The sequence below is a fragment of the Cryptotermes secundus genome, unplaced genomic scaffold (genome assembly GCF_002891405.2).
Source record: "Cryptotermes secundus unplaced genomic scaffold, Csec_1.0 scaffold83, whole genome shotgun sequence".
Classification (NCBI taxonomy): domain Eukaryota; kingdom Metazoa; phylum Arthropoda; class Insecta; order Blattodea; family Kalotermitidae; genus Cryptotermes; species Cryptotermes secundus.
Window position 1 is genome coordinate 165,519 of NW_019719357.1, and position 13,881 is coordinate 179,399.

Below are 13,881 nucleotides of genomic sequence, written 5' to 3' on the forward strand. Positions count from 1 at the left end.
TGGAGGCTGTATGTTCCTACATGGCCTTACATCTAAGAACACAGTACTCTTCAAAGCCAACAATTTAGATGTTCACTACAGCCCACCATTGGACACTATCTTCAAGCAGTTCAACTCACTTTACACCCAGTGCAGGCAAGGAACCACTGGTCTTTCACAGCACAATGGTGACAATGTTCTGCATACACAGCTCTGTTAATCCTTCACTTTCCCATCTGAGATTATAATAACAAGGTTACACTATATTTCTCTCCACAGATGATAGCTTCAAGACACTTAATACAGCACAATTTCATGTTATATTCATTAATATCAAGTTTAAAAAAACAAAACCCATAACCTAACATGTATTAGGAATTAAGGCTATGATTTTGTGGGATGTAACATTGTACAGTTTGATGAATGGATACCTGGATACCAGGGTTTCGAGGGAACCTGCTGCTTCCATCTTCAGGATAGAAGGGTAGGGTGAGTAATGAAAAAAGTGGTACATCATGGAAGAAAGCAATGGGACCAGGCTATGAGTGAACCAAAGCGACCTCCGTAGTCTAGGGGTAACGTTCCCACCTCATGACTCAAGGTACGCGGGTTCAAACCCGGCGGAGGTCGTGGAATTTTTAAGGGCGCAAAAATTCAGGGAACAAGTCCTCTGGGAGGGACTTTAAGCCGTGGGTCCCGTGTCGTACATTTACGGCACGTAAAAGATCCTCATGTCTCTAGGAGACCTCTGTAAAAAATTAATTAGGCAACAATTTTCCGCCCAAGTAGTTTCCAACGCCTCTGGAAGATGGGGAAATATAAGGTACCGATGGCCGACCTGTTTGGCTGAACGGGGCTGATAACATGCACCAGTACCAGTAGGGTATGGGGAGAGTAGAAATTAAAGGGGGACGCACAATGGACCAATAACTGGTCTAAGTGCATGGGGAAATCCACCCCCTCTNCAATAAAAGAAGTGCAAGAAGAAGAAAGTGGGGAAACAATATAAATAAGGCCCTGAAACGAGCACATTTTAACTATCCTCTTCATTCCTGTATCTCACTCTTCTACCCTGAAGATGGAGGCAGCAGATGCCTTCAAACGTTGGCACCAATCTACCCAACTACATGTGACCACACTCCATAAGACTGTACTCTTAATAGTAAATGCTAGGAGAACCAAAAATCTCATGTACTGGAAAATGTAAGGTTTTCATACCTGGCACTGATTGGAAGATACAAAATTATCAAAAATCGACTATAGTGAACATTTATATCACTATATTATAAGCCAAACCACACATTTAACATGGATAAAATTCCTTTCTATGGTCTTCTTTTGTGCCACACAACCTAGGTAACTGTATTGTTTTTCAACATGCATAAAACTCTCAAGTACAAAAAACTTTACACATACAATTTACTCCCATAATTCATCGGTATCTTTGGGCTACATATATATATATATATATATATATATATAAAGCAAACAATTTACATTATGAGATACACCAACATATTATACTTCTTTGGGGCCGCGACGCATAATATTGTGTGTTCATTAATTGACTTCAACTGATTGAAGTATAGCTATTTTTCATTTTATTGTGTACTATACATTTAGATGTACAGACTGGTCCTGTAGCTACCATGTTAGAATGGCAGAGTTGAATACAAGACGAGTAACACTGAAAGCACTGGGTAGGAAGACCATGAAGCAACCAGTACAAAGTTGAGTACAGGGAAGCCAACACCAGTGAAAACAAAATGTGGAGTCTTCAGAAACAAATCACAAATCAAAACCAAATATGAAGATCCTAACTACAACTTCAGACTAGTGACGTTAAAATTTTATACTAATAAAATTCTGTCAGTAAAAAATGGTGCACATGTGCAATATAAGTAAAATAGTACAGTAAAGGTATCCCTGTAACAGGCCATGCAGGCCCATAGGGTTGTGAGATGTTGAAGTTCCCACATTTTCTAGACAATCGGCTCACAGATGGCGGTAAGGTTGTTAGCCCTACGTGCCGGCAGCCCTTTACCCCCAAGAATATTCCTGGTACTCATTTCTGTTAGAGTCTGAATCAACCCCATGGCCATAGTGCAACCAGAAGGATTAGGTACACTGAAAAAATTCAATGACCTCATCAGGATTCGATCCCGCGACCTTCCACCTTGTTGCATAGTCCCACAACACAAGGTAACAGTGTCCTTTAACTGTTTCCATACGTTTTTGTCATGATGTGATAAACTTCAGGCCCAGTTAGGAAATTTTCGAAGTTAATGTGTTGACTGCCCCATTTGAAAAGTATTTTTTTTACTGCTAGTGGCGTAGGACTAAGTCCCTTGTATTACGGCCACTTCTACCCTATTGTACCATCCCCAGATGATAGGTGAGGGTGACTGTGGAGCAATTGGTGGAATGAAGATTGGCAGGGGAAACCAAAGTACTCGGAGAAAACCTGCCCCAGCGCCACTTTGTCCACCACAAATCCCACTTGACCAGACCTGGGATCGAACCCGGGCCACCACGGTGGGAAACCAGCAACTAACCGCTTGAGCTATGGTGCGGCCCATTTGAAAAGTAAGTAGCAATAGAAATTTTTGGAGGATCCGTATTGGTGGTACCCGCTGTACTGTCACATTAGTCATTCTGTGCTTCTCCTCTATTGTTAGGAGACTGGACATGTGCATTAGAGTGTGAGGAGTTCCTCTCTCAGTCAGCTTCAACAGCATAACAGTACTCCTGAAGAGGATATTATTTTACATACGAAAACAAGAACATAAAATAGAAAAATAAACCTGTCGTAATTTCCAAAGAAGGTGATCAATAAAACAGTTATGAATTCATTAATCAATAACTGAATGATTTCAAGAACTAGCACCATTTGATTTCCTAATGTAATCTACACACAGATATTTAAGTATATTCCTACTGTGATCTTCTTAACGTTGTCTTATTTGGATTTGTTTCTTTGCACAATCAACTCCATCCAAAACAACCTTCTTTAAGTCCTTCATGAAAATGAAACTATAAACCAGACATACTCCAGAAACAAGAAACATGTTAAAACTAAATGTGACTTTGTTTAAAACCATTATTTTAGACTTTGTCCAACATTCAAGTTCATTAAAACTGCTACATTTTGGAAATTACTTCAATTTCTATCTACAGTTTAATGACATAAAATAGAACCTACTTTGTTGAACCCTTTGATATTGTGGAACGACAGCTGTAAGCCAGAATAGTGGAACAAGAAGAGACTGTTACTGCCATGTAACAGCATGGTAAACACACTTCCATGACAATGAATAGATACATAACAAAAGAACTCTTGAAAGAGATGTTCTCTGTGAAGTCCATGCTGAGGTTATATAGTGAGGGCCAATGGAGTCGACAGTCAGTTGGAAGTCAGAGTTGGCAGTCAGCAGCTGTTACCTAGCAATGACTAATGATTACAGAATAACAAATAGAAGACTCTATGTATGCTGTGAGAACCAGTGAGACTGCTAATTATTTGTAGTTACAAGTTGTAAGTGTTCAATAAATCCAATTACCAATCCAGACCCTGTGTCTAGTCACTAACATTTGACAATAAGGAGACAAGTCCAAACTAACGGTGTTAAACAATGTGTCACACCATCATCAAGAAGCTTTGAGCTTAGCTTAAATATGACTTCCTTTGAACTTAAGTCCTCCACATACAGGCAGTAATATGAATAAATGAACTTCTACATAGTCCAGAGTAAACAAGTCACAGTGTCAGATATCAACACAAGCACCAGGTTCATCATACCAGCAACACCATAAGCCAGGTTCCCATGAATGCTGGTTACGGGGACGATTATCATGAAAATGTTAAATAAGTGAAAGATATTTAAATTATTAAAAGCTTCAAACATACAAAGAGCAAAAACTAAAAGCTATGCTAATGGTAATTTTACGAAACATTTATAACAGTTTCTTACATGTATCAACATAATATGATTAATTTTTACTTACCACTCCGCTGTTTATCCACAACAGTGAGCTCTGTTACTGATGTGATACTCCCATGTTTACTTCTACCTTCGCCTGTCGGTACAGACAGGGAGGCACCAGTACTCTTGCAAGTGCCACTTGATTCATTGCCTGGCTTTCCACATGCATCCTTCACCTTCGTGACATTCCCTTGATGGTTCGTTGCAAGTTTCACCAGATTAACGTTACACTGTGGAAGTTTGAGGCCCTTTGTAACAATGTTATTATTGTTACCAGCAACTGCGGATGGTTTGAATTTGGCACATGTCAAGATTCGATTGGCTGTTAGTGTTGGTGGTTTCAATATATCCAGTTTAGAGGCTTTCAACTTGGGGGCAGCACAATCGTCATCAGTATCGAATCTTGAACGTGGACGTGCAGTCAGTTCAGTAACCTGAAGACAGGACACAAGATGTCTCCTCATGAGAGATGTATATCTATACCATATTCACAACTGAATCACTTGTTTCATTTATTTTGTTCTTTCTGTTTTCACATATACATTCACTGATATTTATCATTTTTAATTAGAAACTCAAGTCAAAAAATTTATCTCTGAAAACTGACCTAGAACTAGATCAAATACTGGACAGTTTGAAGCACCTCAAACAGGTATTGTCACTTCAATACAATACATAAGCTGTACCTCCAAAAATGTTTATAAAGCACAATTTAACTCCGTTAACATGATTTCCAAGAGATTAATAAAACCATCGTGAACTTTTATAAGATGTACTTTGTTAAGATCTGTGTTTAGTACTTACTGCATAGTGGCATAAAGAATGTAAATGCTTTAATGCAACTGTCAACCTACAATGTGAGTTTTTATGGGTACACATGCAGGTAACTAAGGGTTTAACAAATGCAAAGTCTGAATGCATCAAACAGTGGTATGCTACAGTATGTAGGTATGTAGGCCCAAAAAGAAAACAAGTTTTGCACCATTTTAAGGCATGTTTAATCCAGATTTTATATACCTGTGGCCTACATGTCCATAATACAATTATTTGGTTGGTTTCCAATGGCTGCATTTGGGATCATTTAATCCACTTTGCTTCTTGCTTCCCAATAGAGAGCACTCAAGTTCTGGCTTCTTCTTTTAGGAAGCTTTGCCAGGTTTTCTGCTCATTTTGCACTACCCAGAGGACACGTATGACACAAATGCCCACATCATTTCAATACATTTTCCTTATTATTGTTATGTGCTAATTGCTGATCAGATTCACACCCTGGCCACTATACCGATGGGAAGAGAGCTCCCAGAAAATACTGGATGTGGCTCAGTCGGCCCCAGAGCCAGTTTGGACACTGCGGAGAGTAGAAAATCTCATTCCCCTTCCACGAATTGAACCCATTTCCTCAGCTGTCAAGCCCAAAGCCAAGTCATTATAACAACTGAGATTTCCTTATATACATATAAAGCAATTCCAGATTCAAGTTTGAAATCCTAAAGAGTATGAGAAGAAAAGAAACAGAAAGTAATGCCAATGATGATACCAATAGTAGGCAATAACAATAAACCGATACATGCACTCAAAACACTTACCTTCTCAAGCACTGGGGGTGGTAATTCTCGAGCTGACGCCAGCCCATGCGCATCTCTGCTTTTAAGCTGTGATGGCCGCCCAACCCTGGGTCTCGGTGCTCCTAAGACTGCACCACCAGGTGGTGACAACGGTGGGGAATCAAAGCACAGTTTGTTGCACTTTTTCCTCGGTCGACCTGGACCCCTCTTTGCTGGGCTTGCAGATACGGCCACATCTGACACTTCGTTTGAAGAGACGTCAGAAAGTGATGACTTCTTGGGAGTGAGTTTAGAGAGTTCACGTTGCTTTTCGCGGTATTTACGCTGTAGTTCGGCTAACTTCATACGCATATTGAGTTCCATGGCATCCATGATCTCAGCTGATGACGAGGACGGACTTGCACACAATGACACTACTTGTTGGGCTTGCAACATTTGCTGTGAACAATGCTGCGGACTGCTGGACCCACTACTGTTTCCCGTGCCACTGTGATGATGGTAATACTGCATTACTTTGTTTGCAATAAATTTCTTACACTCCCGTTCTGACTTTCGCGTTTTGTAATTACGGTTCACATCCATACCTGCCCCAGCAACTTCTGGAGAAGTTCCTAACAACTTGGCTGACAGATCCAGAGATGAAGAATTATGGATGTCATCACCAGTCACCCCGGAAGACTCTGATGTTGATGGAGAGTTCTCGGTAGTTGTGGCAACTTCTTCCATAAACCGCTGTTCGGCCAAAGCGCACAACAAACCGAGACCACCAAGCATGTTGGTTCCCCCATTCAAACTTCTTGCCACTGTCTCTACCCTCTCACAAACCTGGTTTAAGCACATATCACCAAAAACCTTAGCACACTCTGCATTGTTATCTGCACTGTCACTGAAACTACTCGTGGAAATCTGGCCGGAAGTTGCATTCACATCTTTGCTATCACAGTTTTCACCAAAGGCTGATTCATCATCATTAAATGTACTCTCCAGATCGTCCCTCACTGATAATTTCTCAGCTGAGGGTTTCATCTGATTAACTGCTGACTGCTGACAAAGCATCTGTAGTGTTTCGGCTGCCTTCTCATCTGCAGGTCGTGAATCTGGAATTTCTGGTTTTGTATCAGATAAACTGCCTGAACAAGTTTGTAACTTGGATGGGACATGGGAAGAAACTTCACTAACACTGGTCGAAGAGTTGTCACCTTTTATTACTCCATCACTATGATGGATATGATGGTTTTCAAATTGTTCGATGCTATTTGACAATAGTTCGAGCCCACTCAAGTCCACTACATGACTGTCATCATGTGGTCTTGCTTCAAATGTAGATGGCACTTCATTACAAAGTGGTTTCACATCACTTGAAGAGCTTTCAGGTACTTCCTGTTTTGGCTGAAGTTATAAATAAAAAAATAAAGATTATTTAAATTTCAACCAAAATGAAAATATCTTAGCTACGATGGACAATCTTGAAAATTCATGAACATAACAAATGGGAGACAGACATGAGAATACTGAAAAGGCCCCATCTACTAAAATTCTTATCCAAATTATTATATTATCAGAATTTTCTTCATTAACTTTTAGGCCATTTAAATTAATACATTCACATGTGGAGTATATTATGACTTTATGTTTAATGCGACATAGCTTCATAGTCAATATCTCATCAAAATTACACGACTCCTTTCAGCAAGTTGTTAATTAATATTCAAACTATTTTAATTAATACACTCTCGTATGCAATACACAATCTTATTTAACATCCATCACTTTACTTTGGGCATGAACTACATCAGTATTTTGAAAATCAAAAAGAGAACTACCATAAAATAACTTGATAAATTATCTCTGAAGTCACCCTAAACAATATATAATAAGAAAAATGTTTACCTACATAACATGAACTATAGTTCTGTTCAAAAAGATTTCAGTTAGGAAATTCTTATCTGTATACTCCATCTGAATGTAGAATATAAATGTAAATGTATTCTAGCAGCCTCCTACAAAAATGCAAGGCCAGAACTGAGATAGAAAATATATCTTTAGTCAGAGTACAATCCATGCCAATCACAGTGCCCACTGCCCATGAAATCTAAGGCATGTACCATCTTCTACCACCCAAACAACAGAATCTTGGGTTTGATCCCCACTTTGGGTATGAATTTTTCTGTGCTGGTAAAGGCCTTGCAATAGAGTAATATCCTGTCCAAGGAATCCTACAAAAAAAAATGGGTGGGGGGGATAGACCTTGGACCCTATTCATCTGCTGTTTTGCCATAGAAGAAGAAAAATAAGCTACGCACTGTTTTTACAGCAGCCTATTATAAAAACATATGGTTTAACTATGTACTGGAAAATAACATGAAGAGGGGAAAAAACTGGCAAGACATCAAGGACTTAATTCTTTGAAAGTTCCGTGAGCAAGCAGTTCTTCCTCTGTTACTAGATGGTGCTTGTAGCTACATTTTGAGAAGGCCGCGCCACAGCTCAAGTGGTTAGTCACTGGCTTCCCACCACGGCAGCCTAGATTCAAACCCGGGTCTGGTCAAGTTGGATTTGTGGTGGACAAAGTGGCGCTGGGGTATGTTTTCTCCAAGTACTTCAGCTTCCCCTGCAAATCTTTGTTTTCTCCAAGTGCTTCAGCTTCCCCTGCAAATCTTTATTTGACCAAATTCTCCATCGTCATAATCATCTGAGGCAGGTACAATAGGCCAAACAGTGGGCGCCATGCCAAGGGGACTCGACTGGACTCAACCCCCCACTATGCGCAATTTTTTTTTTACATTTTGATACATTTTTAGGACACCTGTAGATCAGTTGCTATTCATTTCTTTACCGCTAAATGCTGCAAACTACTACTGTACTGCTAAAAGTGCTAGGGATGGGAGGTAAGCCAGGTGCTGAAGTGTTGGGAACGAAAACATTCATATCACAACATTCCTTACTTTTCTGCCACCTGACAGCATAATCAGAACTAAGTCACAATCTTTAAAACTGTTCATATACGAACTTCAAAACACTATCCAGAAAATGGCAGACATCACAACAAAGGGATTTAATGAGCCCCAAGGAATAGAATGACGCTGAATCTTACAACACACTGATCCACTGAACTCACCTGCAGATCATGTGGGTGCAACTTCTCTTGGAGGGGCACAGACTCACAGCAGTTCTCATCCTCACTGACAGGAGGTGTATCAGTCTGATTACTGGCATCCTGCACTGTCACAGGGGCTTGCTGCTGAACATTTCCCTGGTCCAATGTACCACACACAGCAGCAGCTGTTGTGCTAGCACTCGCATCTTCGCATTCTGATTGGCTGGTTGTAGTTTCGGGAGGAGGAGTGAGGCATGTTTCGGCAGGATTCACTGGCGATGTTGCCTGAGAAGAATCGATTTAAATTGTTAAAGCCAGACACAGACTATACATCCATCTTCTGGAGCCNTGTCATACCCTACCGGTACTGGTGCTCACTATCAGCCCCATTCAGCCAGTGAAGCTGGCAGTGGTTCCCGATGCTTCCCCATCTACCGGAGGCATTGGAAACTACTTGGGCGGGAAACTTTTTTTTTTGCCTAATTTTGCTCAGAGGTCTCCTAGAGACATGAGGATCTTTTACATGCTGTAAATCTACGACACGGGACCCATGGCTTAAAGTCCCTCCCAGAGGACTTGTTCCTTGAATTTTTCCACCCTTAAAAATTCCACGACCTCCGCCGGGTTTGAACCCGCTTACCTTGAGTCATGAGGTGGGAACGTTACCCCTAGACTACGGAGGCCGCTTAATTGCAATAAGTATAGAAACATTAATTACAGTAAGGTAGAGCATTAGAGTTCCTTAGAACTCTCTTACCTGTGACCGCTTCCCGTTATCAGTCTGCACTGACGCAGAGGGCTGGGGTGTTTGCGACAACTGTACAATGGCCGCAGTAGTGGTTGCCGTGGGATGATGGGTGTGGTGCTCATAGTAGAAGTGTGCTTGAAGTGCTGTTGTTGCTGTGGTTGCACCAGTGGGGAACATCGAGCCTGTCTGGGGTGCCGGGGTTGTATTTGTTGCTACAGAAACATCTGTCGTTGTGGATCTGGATGTGCTGACTGGTGACATGCGGTGCACTGGCTTCAAGTTGGTGTTATCCACTACAATACCCGTTGTTGTGCCTCCATTACATTCAGATACCTGGTAACAAAACCCGCACAAAATATTGTCATGTGTTTGCTGACCAGAAACGGGGGTTGGATCAGTAATCGCATTTAGTGACCAATTCTAAATCTTAACTACAAGTAATTATTATACTCTTAATATTATTAATATTACTCTATTCACCACAGCACCCAATGAATCTTCTCACTTTATCCTCACTAACCAATGCCTGCTAATGAATCCCAACAATGTCCTCTGCTTCCATTATTGATGCCTGACAACTTTCACCCAACTAACCCATTGTTCCAACTCAACTCCCCACTGTCAGTAGATTGGTCAGTTAAACTGCTGCTGGCCTTTGCCAGCACAGTAAGTCCTGGCTTCAATCTCCTTGAGATCCATGATCAATATTTTTATTCTCTTCTGGATATGTGCATGTCTTAAAACGTGGCCTCCTACGCAACATCTATACAAGATACACAGCGGTTTCATGTCAATGCAGGTTTGTGCAGCAGGATAGTTTGAGCCCTCATGTCAAAATATACAGACCCATTGCTGAGCAATGACTCTGTAAACAACACCCACTGCTAGGCAACAGATCCCTAAACATGCACCAATTGATTAACTGGAAAAACGGTGTGTTTATGGGGTCTGTGCGATAGTTGTGTGACCCAACATTAGAAGAGCTGTTAAAAGTGGTGCTTTCTGTGTGGTCAAGGGGAGATTTTATAAGCGGGACATGTCTAGAGTTCAATTAATTACGAGACAGACGCTGGCCAGTAAGGGCATGAACACAGAAGCTTAGGAAGCTGTAACACCAGAAGCCATTACTAGGTGACAACCAGTGAAGATACAGCAGACTGATACGACATAGTGTGTGCTGTAGTCAATTGTAGTGTGTGAACCAAAAATGCGCTACAGTTACTTGTAGTTACATTCTGTATGAGTTCACTAAATCCAATAATCAATTCAAAACCAGTCTACTGTCACACATCCACGTGACAATATAAAGACAGTATAAGTGTACTTGCATAAGTCTCAGAATATGTGACGCCCCACAAAGATGCAGACCATCATATATTTATTCCATCCTTAACAGCAGACACAACACTGTGCGTTACTGGCTCTAGAGCAATACAGGTGCCAATCTATAAGCGGGGAATGGAATGCATGTAGTGGGACAATGCAACTGTACTCACAGCATGAGCAGGTTCAATCTTTATAAGGGTTGTGGCTTGCTGCTTGGTGGTGCGCTTTGCCACACCCTGGATGGTGTCTGTGGCCACAGTGACAGCAGTGGCGGCAGCTGCTGTGGCGATTGTGAGCTGTGGCTGCACCAAGATACGGGTCGCTGGCGCTGCTAGGTATTCAGGAGGCTCGGCTGGTTCGAACAGTTGGATGTGTTGTGTAGCCGGTTGCTGCGTTGTAGTAACCTGAAGCGATGGTTGTACGGTGGCTGTGGTCGTGGGGTAGCCTGGCCACAGAACTGCACGTTGAAGGTGTTCTGAACATATGTAAATATTATAAAATTCCAATTAAAATATATAAATTCCACACTGTCAAATTTACATAACTACCTCCATGGAGATCGATCCTTCTTAAGAAGCCTCCAGTTGTAAAGTTACTCAAGAATTTCCCAACATTTTATGGAACCCGAATAATTGTACCATTTTCTCCACCAGTCCTTATCCTGAGCCAGATTGAGCCAGAACATATCACCCCATCGTATCTCTCTAAGATCCACCTTAATATTACCCACCTACCTACATCTAGGTCCTGCTAGTGGTCTCTTTCTGAATAGCTTTCCCACCTAAATCCTATATGCATCCCTCTTCTCCCCCATTCGTACTACATGCCCTGCCAATCTCATCCTCCTTGACTTGATCATTCTGATTATACTTGGAGAAGAGTACAAGTTATGAAGCTCCTCATTATGCAGTTTTCTCCAAGTCACTTCATCTCTCTTCGGCCCACCCTGTTCTCAAACACCCTCAGTCTATATGGCCCCCTCCCTTAATGTCAGAGACCAAGTTTAATGCCCATACAGAACCACAGGCAAAATTAGTTTTATATACTGTCAAAGTTACATGGTATTTTTAATTAGTCCTAAACATGAACCCCATGAAATGGCTCCAAGAAGAGTACGTGATAGCTAACCAATAACAGAGCCAACATACGAGCAAAATTCATTCAAGAAATGAGTATCGAGAATGGCTTGACGTTAGATCCAGTGTTACAGAATGTAATACTGGGTCAAATCTCCATGTGGAGGGGAAGTAGTTAATTATTGATTTTTACAGAATTATGGCATACCTATGTTGGTGGCTGGTATCAGAAGGAAGTGGCCTGTGATAGGATCACGCACCAACTGATACCCCACAGGAGGAAGCGGCAGGTGTTCTGTTGGACCCAACTGGACTGGTACATGAGCTAAAACCAGAAACATAGCAAGATCTGTTGCAAGGACGAAATATCAATCATATCATTAGCACCCAGCACATACATGTTTTAATCCTTATTACTATTATGACTTTTTTTTTAAATCATGACATCGATATCCGTCTTGCAACTGAAAGCGATTACCAGCAGATTCTGAAGGGCCCTGATAATGCTGCATAAAACTCGGAATTATCATGTTTGTGGACCATGTCCATCCCCTGGTATTCTAAAAAAGTAGAAAATGCAATGTTTCGGAAACTGGGTCTGTTTACATCCCCTTGTGAGGGGGTAGACACCTGCTATGTTGGATCCCTTGTAAAGAGCTAACCTCAATCACTGGACAACCCATGTCAGTGTAACTACATCTATATAGATATATGTGACCAGGCTTTGTCTTATAAAGAGCTAACCTCAATCACTGGACAACCCACATCAGTGTAACTACATCTATATAGATATATGTGACCAGGCTTTGTCTTATAAAGAGCTAACCTCAATCACTGGACAAGCTATGTCAGTGAATCTACAACTATATATATATATATACCTTAGACCAGGCTCTGTCTCGGGTATTTATATAGCTGTAATTATACTGACCTGAAATGTCCAGTGATTGAGGTTAGCTCTTTATAAGGGACTCAACAGAGTAGGTGTCTCCCAACCCCACTTGAAGGCAGAAACAGTTCCAGTTTCCAAAATTCTGATTTCTCAGGTTTTCTGGAATACTGGACGATGGATGAAGTCCAAAAAACCCAGTTACCATTTTTCTCGCTTTTATAAGATATAACATAGAACAGGGAGCCAGGATATCACAGTCAGTACAGCAACTGGTTATGGACTGGACGAGCAAGGGATCGCTGTTCGAGTCCCGGTAGCGTCAAGATGTCCCCACATCGTCCAGACCGACTCTAGGGCACACCCAACCTCTTATCCAATGGGCATCGGGGGCTCTCTCCCCAGGGGTAAAGCGGCTGGGATGTAAAGCTGACCACTCACATCCAACTAGTGCTGAAGTCAAGAAAATGTGAAACTAAACATCCACTTCTCCATACGCCTTCATGGTGTAGTGGTTAATTAGTTGAGCACAGGGACAACTTTACATTTTTATTTTAAAAATCAGAGATTCTAGTCAATATGCGCAAAGGTACATAAACGAAGCCACATTTCAGTGGCATTACGATACAAAGTGAAGGAAAAAGTGTTAAAGACCAGATACTTTGAACATTATCAAATATACTGTGAGCAGTAATGGAGACTTTCCTCTGACTGGCACATGGATGTGATAGCAACTTGCCACAAACAGAATCCCAGGTTGAGAGGACATAGCTAGCCACCATATCGTCTTAACTATCCCTGTCAATCTTTAGCAAATGGGTAGCATAACAAATCACGAAATATTCATTCATCAGTAATCTGTCAGACGACATGTCCACAGTCATTTCCAAAACAGTTCCTCCACTTGATGCGATCTAGAGCTTGCTCCTTCAAATGAGAATATCCTCTTCTGTCCCCTAGGTCATCCAGCATCTTCTTACGTCTTCTTCCTCATCTTCTGGTCACTTCTATCTGCCCCTCCGATTTGTTTTGTCTCCAGAGGAAACATCTAGCATACATGGTATCTCTGTTTTTGGAAAGAGACTATCCAGGAAAACTGATAATTTGGTAGTTTTTCCATTTGCTTTCCACATCGCAGTACAACAGCCGTTCAAACCACTCTGGTCACCCCTGTTGCTATACGAACTTGAACCATCTCGAGCATCATTTCCTCTGTGC

At 41.4% G+C, this 13,881-nt stretch overlaps 1 protein-coding gene across 5 annotated transcripts in view; it reads right to left on the minus strand.

Moving 5' to 3' along the window:
• LOC111864377 (protein winged eye) overlaps positions 1–13,881 on the minus strand; it is a 425,251-nt gene that overhangs the window by 25,373 nt on the left and 385,997 nt on the right. For all 5 annotated transcript variants that reach the window (XM_033751485.1, XM_033751481.1, XM_033751482.1 and 2 more), the window contains 6 exons: positions 11,983–12,099; positions 10,869–11,173; positions 9,382–9,705; positions 8,646–8,909; positions 5,549–6,916; positions 3,985–4,396 (listed from right to left, as the gene is read on the minus strand). In XM_033751485.1, coding sequence (XP_033607376.1) covers positions 3,985–4,396; positions 5,549–6,916; positions 8,646–8,909; positions 9,382–9,705; positions 10,869–11,173; positions 11,983–12,099 — 2,790 coding nt within the window. The remainder of the gene's footprint in view (positions 1–3,984; positions 4,397–5,548; positions 6,917–8,645; positions 8,910–9,381; positions 9,706–10,868; positions 11,174–11,982; positions 12,100–13,881) is intronic.